At 36.1% G+C, this 13,712-nt stretch overlaps 1 protein-coding gene across 3 annotated transcripts in view; it reads left to right on the forward strand.

The window, feature by feature from the left end:
* Positions 1-13,712, forward strand: part of ALS2 (alsin Rho guanine nucleotide exchange factor ALS2) — a 58,816-nt gene that overhangs the window by 14,049 nt on the left and 31,055 nt on the right. For all 3 annotated transcript variants that reach the window (XR_010662437.1, XM_065930816.1, XM_065930817.1), the window contains exons 4-8: positions 1,814-2,751; positions 5,867-6,224; positions 7,565-7,733; positions 8,600-8,696; positions 11,713-11,790. Coding sequence is in view for 2 of the 3 variants with exons in the window: in XM_065930816.1 (XP_065786888.1) it covers positions 1,814-2,751; positions 5,867-6,224; positions 7,565-7,733; positions 8,600-8,696; positions 11,713-11,790 (1,640 nt within the window). In the remaining variant the exon portion in view is untranslated. The remainder of the gene's footprint in view (positions 1-1,813; positions 2,752-5,866; positions 6,225-7,564; positions 7,734-8,599; positions 8,697-11,712; positions 11,791-13,712) is intronic.

Raw genomic sequence — 13,712 nt, forward strand, 5'->3', positions numbered from 1 at the left:
ACACTATGGGCTTCAAAATCTATAGTTTTCAAGCATATATAAATGGAATTCTGTTACTGTTGTCATTTTAGCCCTTCAGTAAGCTATTTAGGAATCCTTCATGAGCATGGTATCTTTAAACATCTAGAATCAAATCTAAACGGCTGGGAAAACTGAGGGAAAACTTAAAAAAATATGTAAATAACCTATGTTCATGTGTAAGCAGTATTCTGGTTTAAGTGTCAAAGTAACAGAAAGTCTCCTCTCAACACAAGTGTGTAACTTGAAATGGCACAGACATCTCTAGTACTTTCTTTTCTAAGTGAGGAAATAGTGTTGATTGAATACTAGAGATTTCAAGCTTCTTTGTCTCTATTCAAGTTAGCCATTAGCTCCTAATTCAGTGAGGACACCTCATTGACTCACTGTTTTTGTGGGATACTATTTTTAAATGATGTCTAAATATTCATTTCTTTGCAGTTTTCTCTAGAGAGACTATTATTCCAGTGGAATAATACCAATTGAAAGTTTTGGTGAATGGTGTGATATTGGTAAACAAGTCTGATAGGTGTATCACTTGGGAAGAAAAGTTTGAAAGCTCTTAACCAGTGAGCTTATTTTCTCAGTACTCTATCCAAATTAGAAATTCCCTAACAAAAGCTGCTGTTGTGTTTTTCTTTACATAGATCTTGTAGTGAGTTAATTTGAGTATATAATTGTATCTGCCATGTATCATAGGCCTGAGATAAAATAAGCATTTTTTCCATCAGTGACTGAATCGCTGCTTGTGGAGGAAAAATAGTACTCATTTCTTTATTAATTAAAAAAAAAAATGGGTAGGTCCCTGGTTATATAGGAAAGAAAGGATAGTGGCCTTTGTTTAATATTTTTTAAAATCCATGGCCAAATCTTTGTCCCATTTAAATTTTTTAGCTAATATGGATCATTTATACATGCCCCCAAATTCCTACAGTACCTGCAGTAAAACTATGACTTGATAGCACTTGTGAGCATAAATAGGTTGTCATCATTCATGTCTCCAACTCCCTGGTGCGTTCCTTTTTATTTCTAAAGGGCTGGCCAGTTACCCTTCAGTCTAAAGCACCTAGTCAATGACTTCATTTGTGTTTTACTTTGTTTTGTTGTGATGTGTTTTTTAAATGCAACTCAGAAAGGCTGTCTAGTACACAATATATATTATATATAATATTTAAAAATTATGCATAGTATAGTACAAAACATGAAGACAGTCATGTATTATTAATATTGCTGCTTTCAGTCCAACCTGGAGGTGTTATATAAAGCTGATTTCATAATTTTGGCCAAAGTGAATCTCTAGTATTTTTTTATGCCATTGTATATTCATCTACTGCTCTGTTAAACATTAGTGGTGAATATTGTAGATATTAGTGAATGTGTCTGTTTTGTCTTCTGCTTATTTTATCTGATCATATCATGATCAATGTTCTGTGTTTGAACTTGGAATCCACTTCTATAATAGCCTACGATGAGAGCTGTTAGTAATGATTGGTTCTAGGAGTTTATAGAAAGAGGCGGAAGAAGAGGAGCACCTTCATTTGAAGTTGTCTCCTGCAGTTTGTAGAAATTGTCACCATATTTCTGAATGTTCAAAGATGTTCTTTGTTAAAAGATTCCTAAGTATGGGATTCTATGTGCTTGAACGAAATTTCTATAGCTGTTCTCTGGAAAAATAAGAAAAGGAAAAAGAAATTCTATTTTGTTAAACCTAGAGGGTACTAAAGGTTAGCTGAGAAAATGTCTAGTTAATTCACTAACTTTTTGTTTCTGTTTTGTTTTGTTTTTAAACCCTCAGATGGTGAGGTCTACAGCTTTGGGACTCTCCCCTGGAGAAGTGAGCCAGCAGAAACTTGTCCAAGCAGCCCCATTCTGGAGAATGCCCTGGTTGGGCAGTATGTTGTTACCGTGGCAACAGGGAGTTTCCACACTGGAGCAGTCACAGACAGTGGTGTGGTGTACATGTGGGGGGAGAACTCTTCTGGCCAATGTGCGGTAGCTAACCAGCCGTATGTTCCAGAGCCAAAGCCTGTCAGCATTTCTGATTCTGAGAGCAGTCCTTTGTTAGCAGTCAGGATCTTGCAGTTGGCATGTGGTGAGGAGCACACTCTGGCATTGTCCCTCAGCAGAGAGATCTGGGCATGGGGTACCGGTTGTCAGTTGGGTCTCATCACCACCACCTTCCCGGTGACGAAGCCACAGAAGGTGGAACACCTCGCTGGGCGGGTAGTGCTCCAAGTTGCTTGTGGTGCCTTCCACAGCTTAGCACTGGTCCAGTGCCTCCCTTCCCAGGATCTGAGGCCAGTGCCCGAAAGATGCAACCAGTGCAGCCAGCTCTTAATTACGATGACTGACAAGGAAGACCACGTGATTATATCAGACAGCCACTGTTGTCCATTAGGTGTGACACTGTCAGAATCCCAGGCAGAAATCCAGGCCAGCGCCACCATCAGCCCCTCCTCTGAAACCCTTGACAGCCAGGGAGAAGTGTTTGAGAACACTCTTGTGCAGAATGAGCCACCTGCTGCTACTGAACTGAATGTTGGAAATGTTCAGACCGCAAGTGTTCAGACCACTTCCTCCCCACAAGATATCATGGGAACAACTGAAGTTTCTTCTGCAAGAAGTCTACCATCATACCCTGACAGTCAGGCAGTAAATGAATATGTGCAGAAACTGTCCGATCGTTCAGTAAGAGAAAACTCCGAGAACGGTGAAAAGCCAATGCCATCTCAGGTACCTGCTAAATTTTGTAAAGGTGTTTCTGGAGTTGAACCATCTTGAGTTTTTCTTGAGAAACTTTAAATACCTAAGGGTTGGTATCATTTTTAATTTTTTTAGTTTGACTATAATTCTATCTCAGCATGCAAGCCTAGATCAGAAAAACCCTAGATTGATTCAAAGTTACTCTTTTTGTTCAAATTCCGGCCCTTTATGATGTTGCAAGATATTACTGGGCTTGTTTTATAAGTAGCAAAATCCCATTTTTCTTGTGCAAGTACTTTTCCCCCCTGGCTAAGTTGGGCTCCCAAAAAAGTTTGATCTGACATGACTGTGTATTCACAAAGAATTCTCTGATCTGTACTTGCAGCACTCTTCAGGGTCTAGAGAAAAATCCTTTCCTTCTTTATCAGGGAAGCTTGCTATGTGGTAGGGATCCCTACCTCAAGGGACCCCTCGCAGGCTTAAAAGACTGGCATTACATATTTGAATTCTTTTCAGTTATATCAGTGGTCCTTACTGGGCATCATTGGATGGAGGCTTTAATTTTTCTTTTCAACTTGTTTAAACTATTTTTAGTTGGAAAACGTGTAATAAGTGGAGAGAAGCTATTTACCAGGGGCGTATAGTAAACTGTGTCTCCCTGCTTCAAACAAATTGTTGTAAAGGCTATTCGGTTTTTTACTCTTAGTAGAAGGCTTTCGCTTTTCCAAAATAAATTTAAATAGAAACATCTAACCATAGGGACTTCCCTGGTGAGTCAGTGATTAAGACTCAAATAAAAGAGCTACCTTGTGGCATTGTTTTCAGGTTTTTGAAACCACTTTGCCTCTTGATTCTTCCTTACTGTTTGCTGGCTCAAGATAGAAATGTGGCTTAGAGGTGTTTTCAGAAACAGTCTTTATTTCAGTCTACTTCCTGAACCTTGTAGATATTTGATTTGTTTTTTTTTTTTTTTTTTTAGTTAAGAAGCTGTTTGGAGAAAGAAAGGGAAGTCTAAACAAAGTGAAAGTAATAATTTAACAGGACTTGTGCATGCTAATAAAAAAGTTAGATTTTGACATCAGAAGTCATTCATCTGATTTGTTAAAATTGAAGTTAAAAGTTTATTTTGTACTATTTATTTGATTAATAGATTGTCATTGAAATTGCACTTTTCTTTGGACCCAGTCATTTGGTTAAACATGTAAAGCCTTGGTTACCTGTGCTAGTTTCAGCAGTGTGTGTGTAGCTAAGGGTAACTCACCCATCTTTGTAAATAGTGTCTCAGTCACATAGCTAACCCTTAGGAATTTATGGAGCCTAGGATGAATCTTTTCTTCTTCTGGCCAGATGTAACTGAAAGAATATCACATATTTATGAAATAAGCCAAAGTATTTGGTAATGACGCACATGTCTCATTATTGAATTTTACTGACTGGGACTACTAAAATTGTGTCTTTTGTCAGAATTGCTGGGCATGTGTTTTTATTTATTTATTTTATGAATTGTTAAATGTAATTAAGTAGAGGAGCAAATTAAGACAATAGTTTAAAGTTTATATAAGGTAGAGTTGTTTTTTTTTTTAAATTTTCCTGAGCCTGACGCTAGGACCTCCCTAAGCCAGTCACCCCTAATACTGTTGGAGCTTCTGTCATATGCATGCTGTTTATGTGACTTCAGTCTGCCCGCCTCTTTGCGACCCTATGGATTATGGCCCGCCAGGCTCCTCTGTCCATAGGGTTCTCCAGGCAAGAAGTGCTGGAATGGGTTACCGTGCCCTCCTCCAGGGGATCTTCCCAACCCGGGAATCAAACCTGCGTTTCTTCAGTCTCCTGCTTTGGCATTGGCAGGCGGGTTTTTACCAGCTAGCACCACCTATGAGTGTTTGTAAATAGAGGGTGGAAACTAGTTTTTCTGAACATGTTATCATGGGAACTGTGTTACCAAGGAAGTGATAGACTTTGTATTTAACTTTTTTTATATGGTCTATTTGTTTATTTCGTTGGATATTTTAATTAAAGACTCACACAGAAGTGGTACTTCTGAATTTAGTATTTAATTCACCAAATGTGTTGAGTGCCTACTATATGTCAGACACTGTGCAGGGAACAGGAATTATTTCCTGTAAGAAAAGCAGAAGCCAGTGTTAAAAATGGGGGATTTGGTTTGCAATTCAGGATGAATGAAGAAATATTATACACACACACATATACACACATGTACTCATACCCACACCTCTGGGGTATTTGGGTAGCATAGGAAACAAAATTTTCACTGTGACCTGTGCTCATAAACCAAAAGCTTTTCGTGTGGGTGAGTAGGCTTATCTTTTTTAGTAAGCAGCGGTGCTTGACAGCTCAGAGTAAATTTTAACTGATCTTTCACTACGATACCAGAAAACTTTAGTTAGCTTTCTAATACAGCTGTGAATAACACTGAGCACGTTGGAGCCAAATGTTTAATGATTAGCCTCCCACATTACTCACTGGTAACGAGAGCAAAGGTAATCTTTCAGTTTACCTTGTGCCTGGATCATGGAAAATAACTCCTGATGAGATAGTAGGAGGGCATAAACGCCAAAACATAATTTGGGGGCTGATAATTTAGAGACATAGCTTATTCCTCTGCCTTTGTATGCCCTATATAAATTTCTGTCTATACAGTATTTTAGGAAAAGCCTAAAATAGAATTTTCTTAAAATTGAATTTTTTTCTTATAATTTCTTAGTAGAAACCTGTATAATTTTTCCTAGTAGTGATCAATAGTAAAGCTTACACTTTTTCAGCCTTCTATCCAGGGCAATTGCCTCATGTTAAAGGCTTTGTTTTCATACCTTCCCTTCCCTCTCCCCTCTACTGTGTTTTATTTTATAAAGCAGCTGGAACTTATTTTTAAATCCCATGATAAGATCCCACTCAAACAAAAGGAAGTACTTTTTATAAGGAACTGTATTTCGAGTACTCTTCCATATAAAGTTAAGTGTTAAGTACATGATCAAGAAGGGATACCTTTAGGTTAAAGATGAAGACCTCCTGTTTTAGAGTCTTATATTTGCGAATAGTGGTAGATATTATGTTTTCTCTTTATTGATTATTTGTTGTGTAAGGGATTGTATTTTTACATGCTGTTTTATGTGCGTTTTTTTAGCCGCTTGTGGAAGCAGCAATCCCTAACCTTCACAGCCCGCCGACCACAAGCACTTCCGCCCTCAACAGCCTGGTGGTCTCTTGCGCATCTGCAGTTGGTGTGAGAGTGGCCGCTACGTATGAAGCTGGGGCCTTGTCTCTCAAGAAAGTTATGAACTTTTACAGTGCAGCCCCTTGTGAGCCTGGAGCTCTGGCAGGCAGCAGTTCCATAGGCCCAGAAGGTCTGAAAGATAGCAGAGAAGAACAGGTCAAACAGGAGTCAATGCAAGGAAAGAAGAGTTCAAGTCTTGTGGATATCAGAGAAGAAGAGTCTGAGGGAGGCAGCCGAAGACTCTCTCTCCCTGGCTTGTTGTCACAAGGTGAGGGAACAACTGGCTTTTGTGAGCAGACTTCTGGTGAATCCAAGATGCTCCTGACATCACATATTGTGTTATAATAAATTTGCTTTCTTAATTACTAAAGTTAGCATATTCAAATATCAAAATTTATTTCATTAATTAATTTTTTAAAGTTGCATATTACTGTGCTTTAGAAATAACTTTAGACCCTCACTTTTTCATGATACATGCTTCTGCTTATGAACCTTGTATAAGCTAGTGGCACACTCAGCAGAAAAGATTGTAATTCTTAGCCAGTGATGATCACTTTCTTTGTGACCCACACCTTAATGATCAAGTGACTGAGTCTGTACTTAGTGACACTTCATGATTTTCTTCAAAACAGTCTGTCACCAGATTGGTGTACAAGATTTGCACTGTGTTATAACAGCCTTTGGTATAATTTGCTGCTGCTACTGCTGCTAAGTCCCTTCAGTCGTGTCTGACTCTGCGCGACCCCATAGACGGCAGCCCACCAGGCTCCCCCGTCCTTGGAATTCTCTAGGCAAGAACACTGGAGTGGGTGGCCATTTCCTTTTCCAGTGCATGAAAGTGAAGTCGCTCAGTTGTGTCCGACTCTTCGTAACCCCATGGACTGCAGCCCACCAGGCTCCTCCGTCCATGGAATTTTCCAGGCAAGAGTACTGGAGTGGGTTGCCAGTGCCTTCTCCTTTAGAACACTAAAAGATGTCAGCATTCTTTTTTAAAAGATGAAGTTCTCTATAAAATAAAGTTTGCAGGCAAAATGCAAAAAGCTTTTTAGTATTTCTCATTCATAACCATTTTCTTAGTTAGAAACTTTAACACTTTATGTCTAAAGTAAATCTTTGGTTACAATATTTATAGCATGCTTGAACTTAAGACCTTCATTTGGAAAAGCTTTACTTTTAATTTTGCTTTGACATGGAAGAAATATTTCTTAGCCTTAGTGTAGTACTTTGTTAAGCTTGTTCTTTAGAATACCAGTTACATAAGATGTCATGTAGCCATTCTATATAAAAAATGTACTGAAAAGAATTTTGTGGCCAAATGCTTGGAAGTGGGGTAGGGCGAAACAACTTTAAACATGGCTTTTAATTGCAGGACTTGTCCGTACCTTTAGCATGCTAATACGTGTGTGTGTGAATCTCCACAGGGGCGGGAAGAAAGAATGTAGTAGGCAGTATTTACCAAACTCACTTAATCCCGTTTTGCAGCAAAGCTATAGAATATGCTTCACAAATATCATGTTAGTATATTTTCTTGAAAATCAACAGTTTATTAAAATGGTACCTTTCTTCTCATCTGTCTGTTCCCTCATGATATTTCTGGTTTGTTTTCAGTCTCGCCCAGACTCCTGAGGAAAGCAGCACGGGTGAAAACTCGAACGGTGGTCCTGACCCCGACATACAGTGGAGAAGCAGATGCGCTCCTGCCTTCTCTGAGAACAGAGGTGTGGACCTGGGGGAAGGGGAAGGAAGGACAGCTGGGGCATGGCGATGTTCTGCCCAGGTGAGTGCTGCCAGTGTTTACTGTTAGGCATTAGTTTAAACAAATAACTTCTCTCCCTTGAAGGTCTCCAAATCTCCACTTCCTCCTGGAGGAAATCTGGTCCCTTCTAGCTCTAGATTGTTATACACCATTAACTCTGATAAAAAACCAAAACAAACACCACCTGCTCCCCCCAATCATTCTTAGTCTTGAATTTGTTCCTAACAATAAAGGACTGAAGTATCCATGGTATAGTTTTCCATCTCTTCTTTGATGTTTATTCATGTTAGAATGCAGAAAGGGGTGTTGGGATAAGATTACATGTCACTGGAACATGTGAATGGTTCACGTTTTTAACTTATAAAAAAGAACCAGCAGTTTTCTTAACCTGAAAGAGGTCTATCTGCTACTGCCAAAATAACTATAACCACTGTATTAAACCATGTCTATTCATGTATATCATGGAAAAACTGTTTTAAGAGAAATTCTTTTGATATTAGCAATAAATATTTATTTAAGTGTGTAAATAGAATGATTATCTAAAACAGCCAGTTAATATAAATGTCTCTTTTCTCCTTAGCAGAGTGAAAGCACCTAATTCATTAAAAAGTATACTCTCTGCCATATGGATCATTTAGTTGTTTTATGATTCTTAATAGATTCTGAATTATGGTGATGAATTAGTGATTAATAGACAAAGATTAAATTGAAACCATTTAAAATTACTTATATTTAGAAGTAGATTGAATATAAATCCAGTATTTTTATTTTAATTTTTTTTGGAAATATTTACTTGAAAACATTTATAATTTGAGAAAGTCCATGATTCTTGCTGAGAATACTTCTTACTCTGAGATTGTGTGTATGTGTGTATGTTTTTTTTTAAGGCTTCAACCATTGTGTGTAAAATGTCTGGATGGTAAAGAAGTTATCCATCTGGAGGCAGGTGGTTACCATTCTCTTGCACTTACTGCAAAATCCCAGGTAGGAGGCAAACTATTAAAAGCTGATCTTGATTTCATGAAAGACCAGCATGATGAGATTAGACTATCATTTGTTGAGAATCTTATCTGCTGTATGTCAGACAACAATCCTATATCTCATTTGATCTTTTTAGTGTTTTACATTGCATTGTATTATTTCCATTTTATAGGTGAGGAAAGGGAGGTCTAGAGAAATTGTGTAACTTGACTAAAGTCACATGTGTGACTGTAGAGTTTGGATTCAACACTGGTCTGCTTGACAGAGAAGCTTTTTATAATGTGCTCTTATGGAAAAATAGAACTCAGAGTTTTCTAAGGTATTGGTAAACTTTTATTTCTTGACGAAGAAAACACTTATTTAAGACAGTAAGAAAACAGAAGGCATTTCTCTCTTAAAATTGTGAGACCTGAAAGTGACCTCCAGAATCATTTAAAACCATGCCCACATACACAAATCCTTCTGAGAAAGGTAGATTTTTAAACTTAACTCTTAAATGTATTCATATAATGATTCTTTATCTTGCTATAAAAAGTCAGTAAAAGATTCTAAACACTTTACATGTTTTAAATATGACATAATAGTCTCACCAAAAAGCCATTATAGCTCATATAAATAAATACAAATATTAGCAAAGAAAAGGATAATTTGTTATTAATATGATGAATCATCAAAAAGCCTTAAAAATAAGAAAATAGAAAGTTGGTAAGTTACAAAATAAACGTAAAAATTGCTAGCTTTCTTAAATACATAAAGTAAAGCAAAAAGCATGCTTAAGGAAAAAAAAAGCTGTTCACAATTACAACAAAAGTGTTAAGGAAATAGGAACATTGTTAATAGGAAAAGTGTAGAGCCCACATGACACAAAGTCAAAAACTCTTCTAAGTTATAAAAGAAAATAGTAAAGAGGGAAAAATTTTATTTTTAGATGAGAAGACTGTACATTGCAAAAATGCCATTTCTTCTAGATCATTAAATTAGTAGAGTGTAAATTCAGTACTATCCCCAGAATATTCCAATATAATATTTACAGCTTAATAAAATGATTCCCAAAATTATTCTAGAAGAATAAACAAAGGAGGTGAGCCACAAAAATTCTGAAAAAGAAAGCATTAGCCTTATAAAACATATTACAAAACTACAAACAGATTATTATAATAGAAATACACTATAGACTAGAAATAGCCACAAGTATATATAAGAATTTAGTCTGTGATAAAAAGTAGGCATTTCAGCATTCTGAATCAGCCACAGGTGTACATGTGTTTGGCAGCAATTGACACAATTCTGTAAAGCAGTTATCCTTCAATTAAAAAATAAATGTAAAAAATTTTAAATAGTAGGCATTTCAGATCAGGTGGAGAAACAAGACAATGTTCAGTAAATACTGTTGGAACCACTAGCTTCTTACCTGCAGAAGAAAATTAAGAAAACTTTACATATTCTAATTCTGGATGGAGTAAAGATCTAGATGTTAAAAAATAAAACTTTACATCTGTAAGAACAAATTTAGGTGATTTATTTTTTCAGTAATCTTAGGAGTAGAAAAAGATATGACATCAAAACCAGAAATTAGAAAGTAAAGATATATATGTTTGTCTACAATAATAATTCAACAGTCCCACACAGCAAAAACCTAAACACAAACCAAAAACCCCACAAACAAATTTAAGATACATATGGGGAAAAACATTGTAACAATATGACCTGATCCATAAAGAAAAATTGTTTAAGAGCATTTATATTCCATTCACTGAAGAAAAAATAGAAGTAACCAGCAACAAAAGATGGTCAGCTACTCAGTGAGTAAATTTAAATTAAAACAAAATTTTCTCACCCATCAGATTAGCAGGGATTGCAAGTGTTGGTGAGGATGTGGGGAAAAGGTACACACATTGCTGGTGGGAATGTAAATTGGACTTTGCTGGTAGACAGCTTGTTGGTATATAGCAAAAATCAGAATGTGTATGTTCATTGACCCAAAGTTCTTCGCTTAGGAATTTATCCTAAGGAAATAGATACATTTTATATATATATAAGAATTTTAATTAATTTTTACCTTAAATTAATTGGAAAGAAATTATTAATAAATACACTTACCTCATTAGGTAATTGATTAAACTACACCCACAGTGGAGTTTCATATAGTTACAAATGATACTGTAGCTCTATACTTATTGACCTGGAAAGATGTCAGTGCACAGAGCATTACATAAAAAGCATCAGGTCACAAAGCAGCATTGATAGTAGAGTCCCGCTTTACACTTTATATTTTGTATATTCATTATATATAGTAGATAATACAATTTCTGGAATTATATGTGTGTGTTCCTAAAACAAAGTAGGAGTTGTCTCTGAGTGGGTGGTTCATTAGTAGTTTTCACTTTCTTTTTGTTGCTTTGTGCTGTCACAGTCTTGTACAGTGGTTATGAATTGCTTTTATAATCAGAATAAACAAAATCATTTGCATTAGGCATAGTTACTGTAATCTGGTTGTTTTTTTGTCTTCAGTAGAGCATAGGTGCTTTGTGCTTCTCCTGCAGTGATTCTTCAGAAATGAAAAGCTTTCTAGTCGTTCCATAGGAACGACTTTATTCTGTGGACAGTTGTGTCCACAGAATAAAGAATTGTGATTCAGTTTTCCTTCATGGTACTTAGCTTTATTTTTAAAAATCATTTTCTTTATAAGAGGCAGTATAGGATAGTTCCTGGGATTAAATCCTGGAAAATTTGTGACCTCTCTGGGCCAATTCCCTTATATGTTAAAAAAAAAAAAAAAAATGGATTGTGTGATAGTGAAACATTAATTAATACACAGAAAGTATATTAAGAACAGTGCCTGGCAGGTAATAAACTCCTGAGAAATTTTAGTTAAAATGAATTTTCTAAAGAGTTGAAAGACTAGGATAAGTAATTTGTGTGTAACTGTTGGTATATATGTGTTATTATAAAAGTTTAGAATTGGCATGCAAAAATCAGTGTCACATCTCTTACCTACTTTCCTGTGGTTTTCTAATAGGTTTACTCATGGGGGAGCAACACCTTTGGTCAACTTGGGCATTCTGATTTTCCAACAACAGTTCCCCGTCTTGCAAAGGTACTTGTATAACCTTGATGACTTTTATAGCAACTTATTCCAGAATTCTAAGTTATAACACTTTATATGTCTCCAATTCTTGTTTTATAAAATTAGGAGAATTGTATACTTGTAACCTGTTTGTTATCACATACATTAAATTTTTTAAAAAACTGAAGCTGCTTGTTTTCAGGCAAAATGTTCCCATTTTTGATGTGTTAGTTTGTATTAATATTTCTTTTTTCCTTAGCTTCACTAAGTATTCATAGTTCTGTTTTTTTTTTTAAGTAAAAATGAATAAGTTATTTTAAAGCAAATGTTTCTTGTACTGTGAGGTTGACTTCTAAGCTTTATACTACCACATGATTACTACTCTGACTTCTCACCTAAGTTTGACTTTTTTTTAAGTGTGACTTTTACATAATACTATTTGATCGTTTGTTTTGTTTTGTTTTTATGTACACAGTAGTAAAACTTTTTTGTAACCCTTTTTGTTTTCTATAGGGAAGCTAAAAGTATAATTTCTTTACTGCTATATGAATTGGTTTTAGTTTATGTAATGGGTGCAGTTTTAGAGGACTGTTTCTCAACCTTTTTCTTCTGTCACAACGTTCTGCAGAAATGCAAAATTCATGAGTAGCATTGACTCCTCATATAAGATCTGTTTGTTTTAGGAGGGATGTGTTGTGGGCAGAGTAGGCATGATGATAGCCCAGTAGCCTAAGAGAATGGGATATGGGGCTCATGTGTTCATAGTTTGAATCCTCTCCATCCTGATGCATGCTCTCTGCCCTGAGAGTATGAGAGACTAGAACGGGATGTTTACTTCAGTTTCAGGAACATGATTCAAAATATAAGCTACAGTTAATACATGTTCCAGTGATTCATGTATTCAGTGTACACTGTGCATCCATCGCTACATAAGACCTTTACCTGTTGCCTTTCCTTCCAGTGAACTAATTTTACTGGGAAGGAAAGACTTAAATGAAACATTACAGAACAGTTGTTATTTCTAGCTCCAATCTTAAATATTTTTAGCATAAAATGTTTTAGTGGTAAGCTATTCAGTTTCGAATAGGAGTTGGACATGACTTGGCAACTGAACAACAAATTCAATTTCTGATATTTTATTACAAATAAAAATATGGTAAATCATTGTTTCTTGTTTTCTGTTCATTTGAATAAATTAGAGCATTCTTATATTCCTACTAAGAAAAGTTTTATAATCCAGCATGGAGATGCTGGAAATACAATTTTTATTTAACATTTTAGAGTCGGACAAGAGAGAATAGAGTTTGTTATAAGGTTCTAGTTTCATTACTCTTTACCTATACCTCTGAAAATACAGCATCATGATTTTGGTCTTTATTTAGGGGGAGGTTTTATTTTGGTTTTTTATTTGAGAAAATTATTTTGAAGTCATTTTAATTAATGTGTGAATTAAAATCAAGTCAGAGTGAGACCTGAATTAGTTTTGATTAGAAACTAGGAAGACGAGTCTTTCCTCCTGCAAAAATTTTAATTCATTCTTTGCAAAACCAGCAGGAAGTCAGTTTTATAGATAACCTGAATTTGAGAAGATAATGTCATGCCTGAAGAGGATAACTGTAAAGTAGTGGAGATGTGCGTGATAGTCACTCACACACTGTCACCTAATTGCCCAGGATGTGGACCAAATCTAGACACGTAATCTCTAAGATTAGAAATTTTTTGCTTTATTGTTACATGAGTCATGGCTTAAGCTGGGTCTGCAGGATGGGGCAGTAGTTTTCATAGCAGAACACTTCCTTCAAATGAAACCTTGTGCTGAATCCCCTACCTAAAACAGATAACTGTGGGGCTGTCTTAGTTGAAGGATGGAGGTGGGTGTGCATAGAACCCGGGCATCTGCCTTTCCATGGTGGCTCCTGAATCACTGCCTGGAATCCCGGAAACCTGAAGCC

The sequence above is a fragment of the Muntiacus reevesi genome, chromosome 3, assembly GCF_963930625.1.
Source record: "Muntiacus reevesi chromosome 3, mMunRee1.1, whole genome shotgun sequence".
NCBI lineage: Eukaryota > Metazoa > Chordata > Mammalia > Artiodactyla > Cervidae > Muntiacus > Muntiacus reevesi.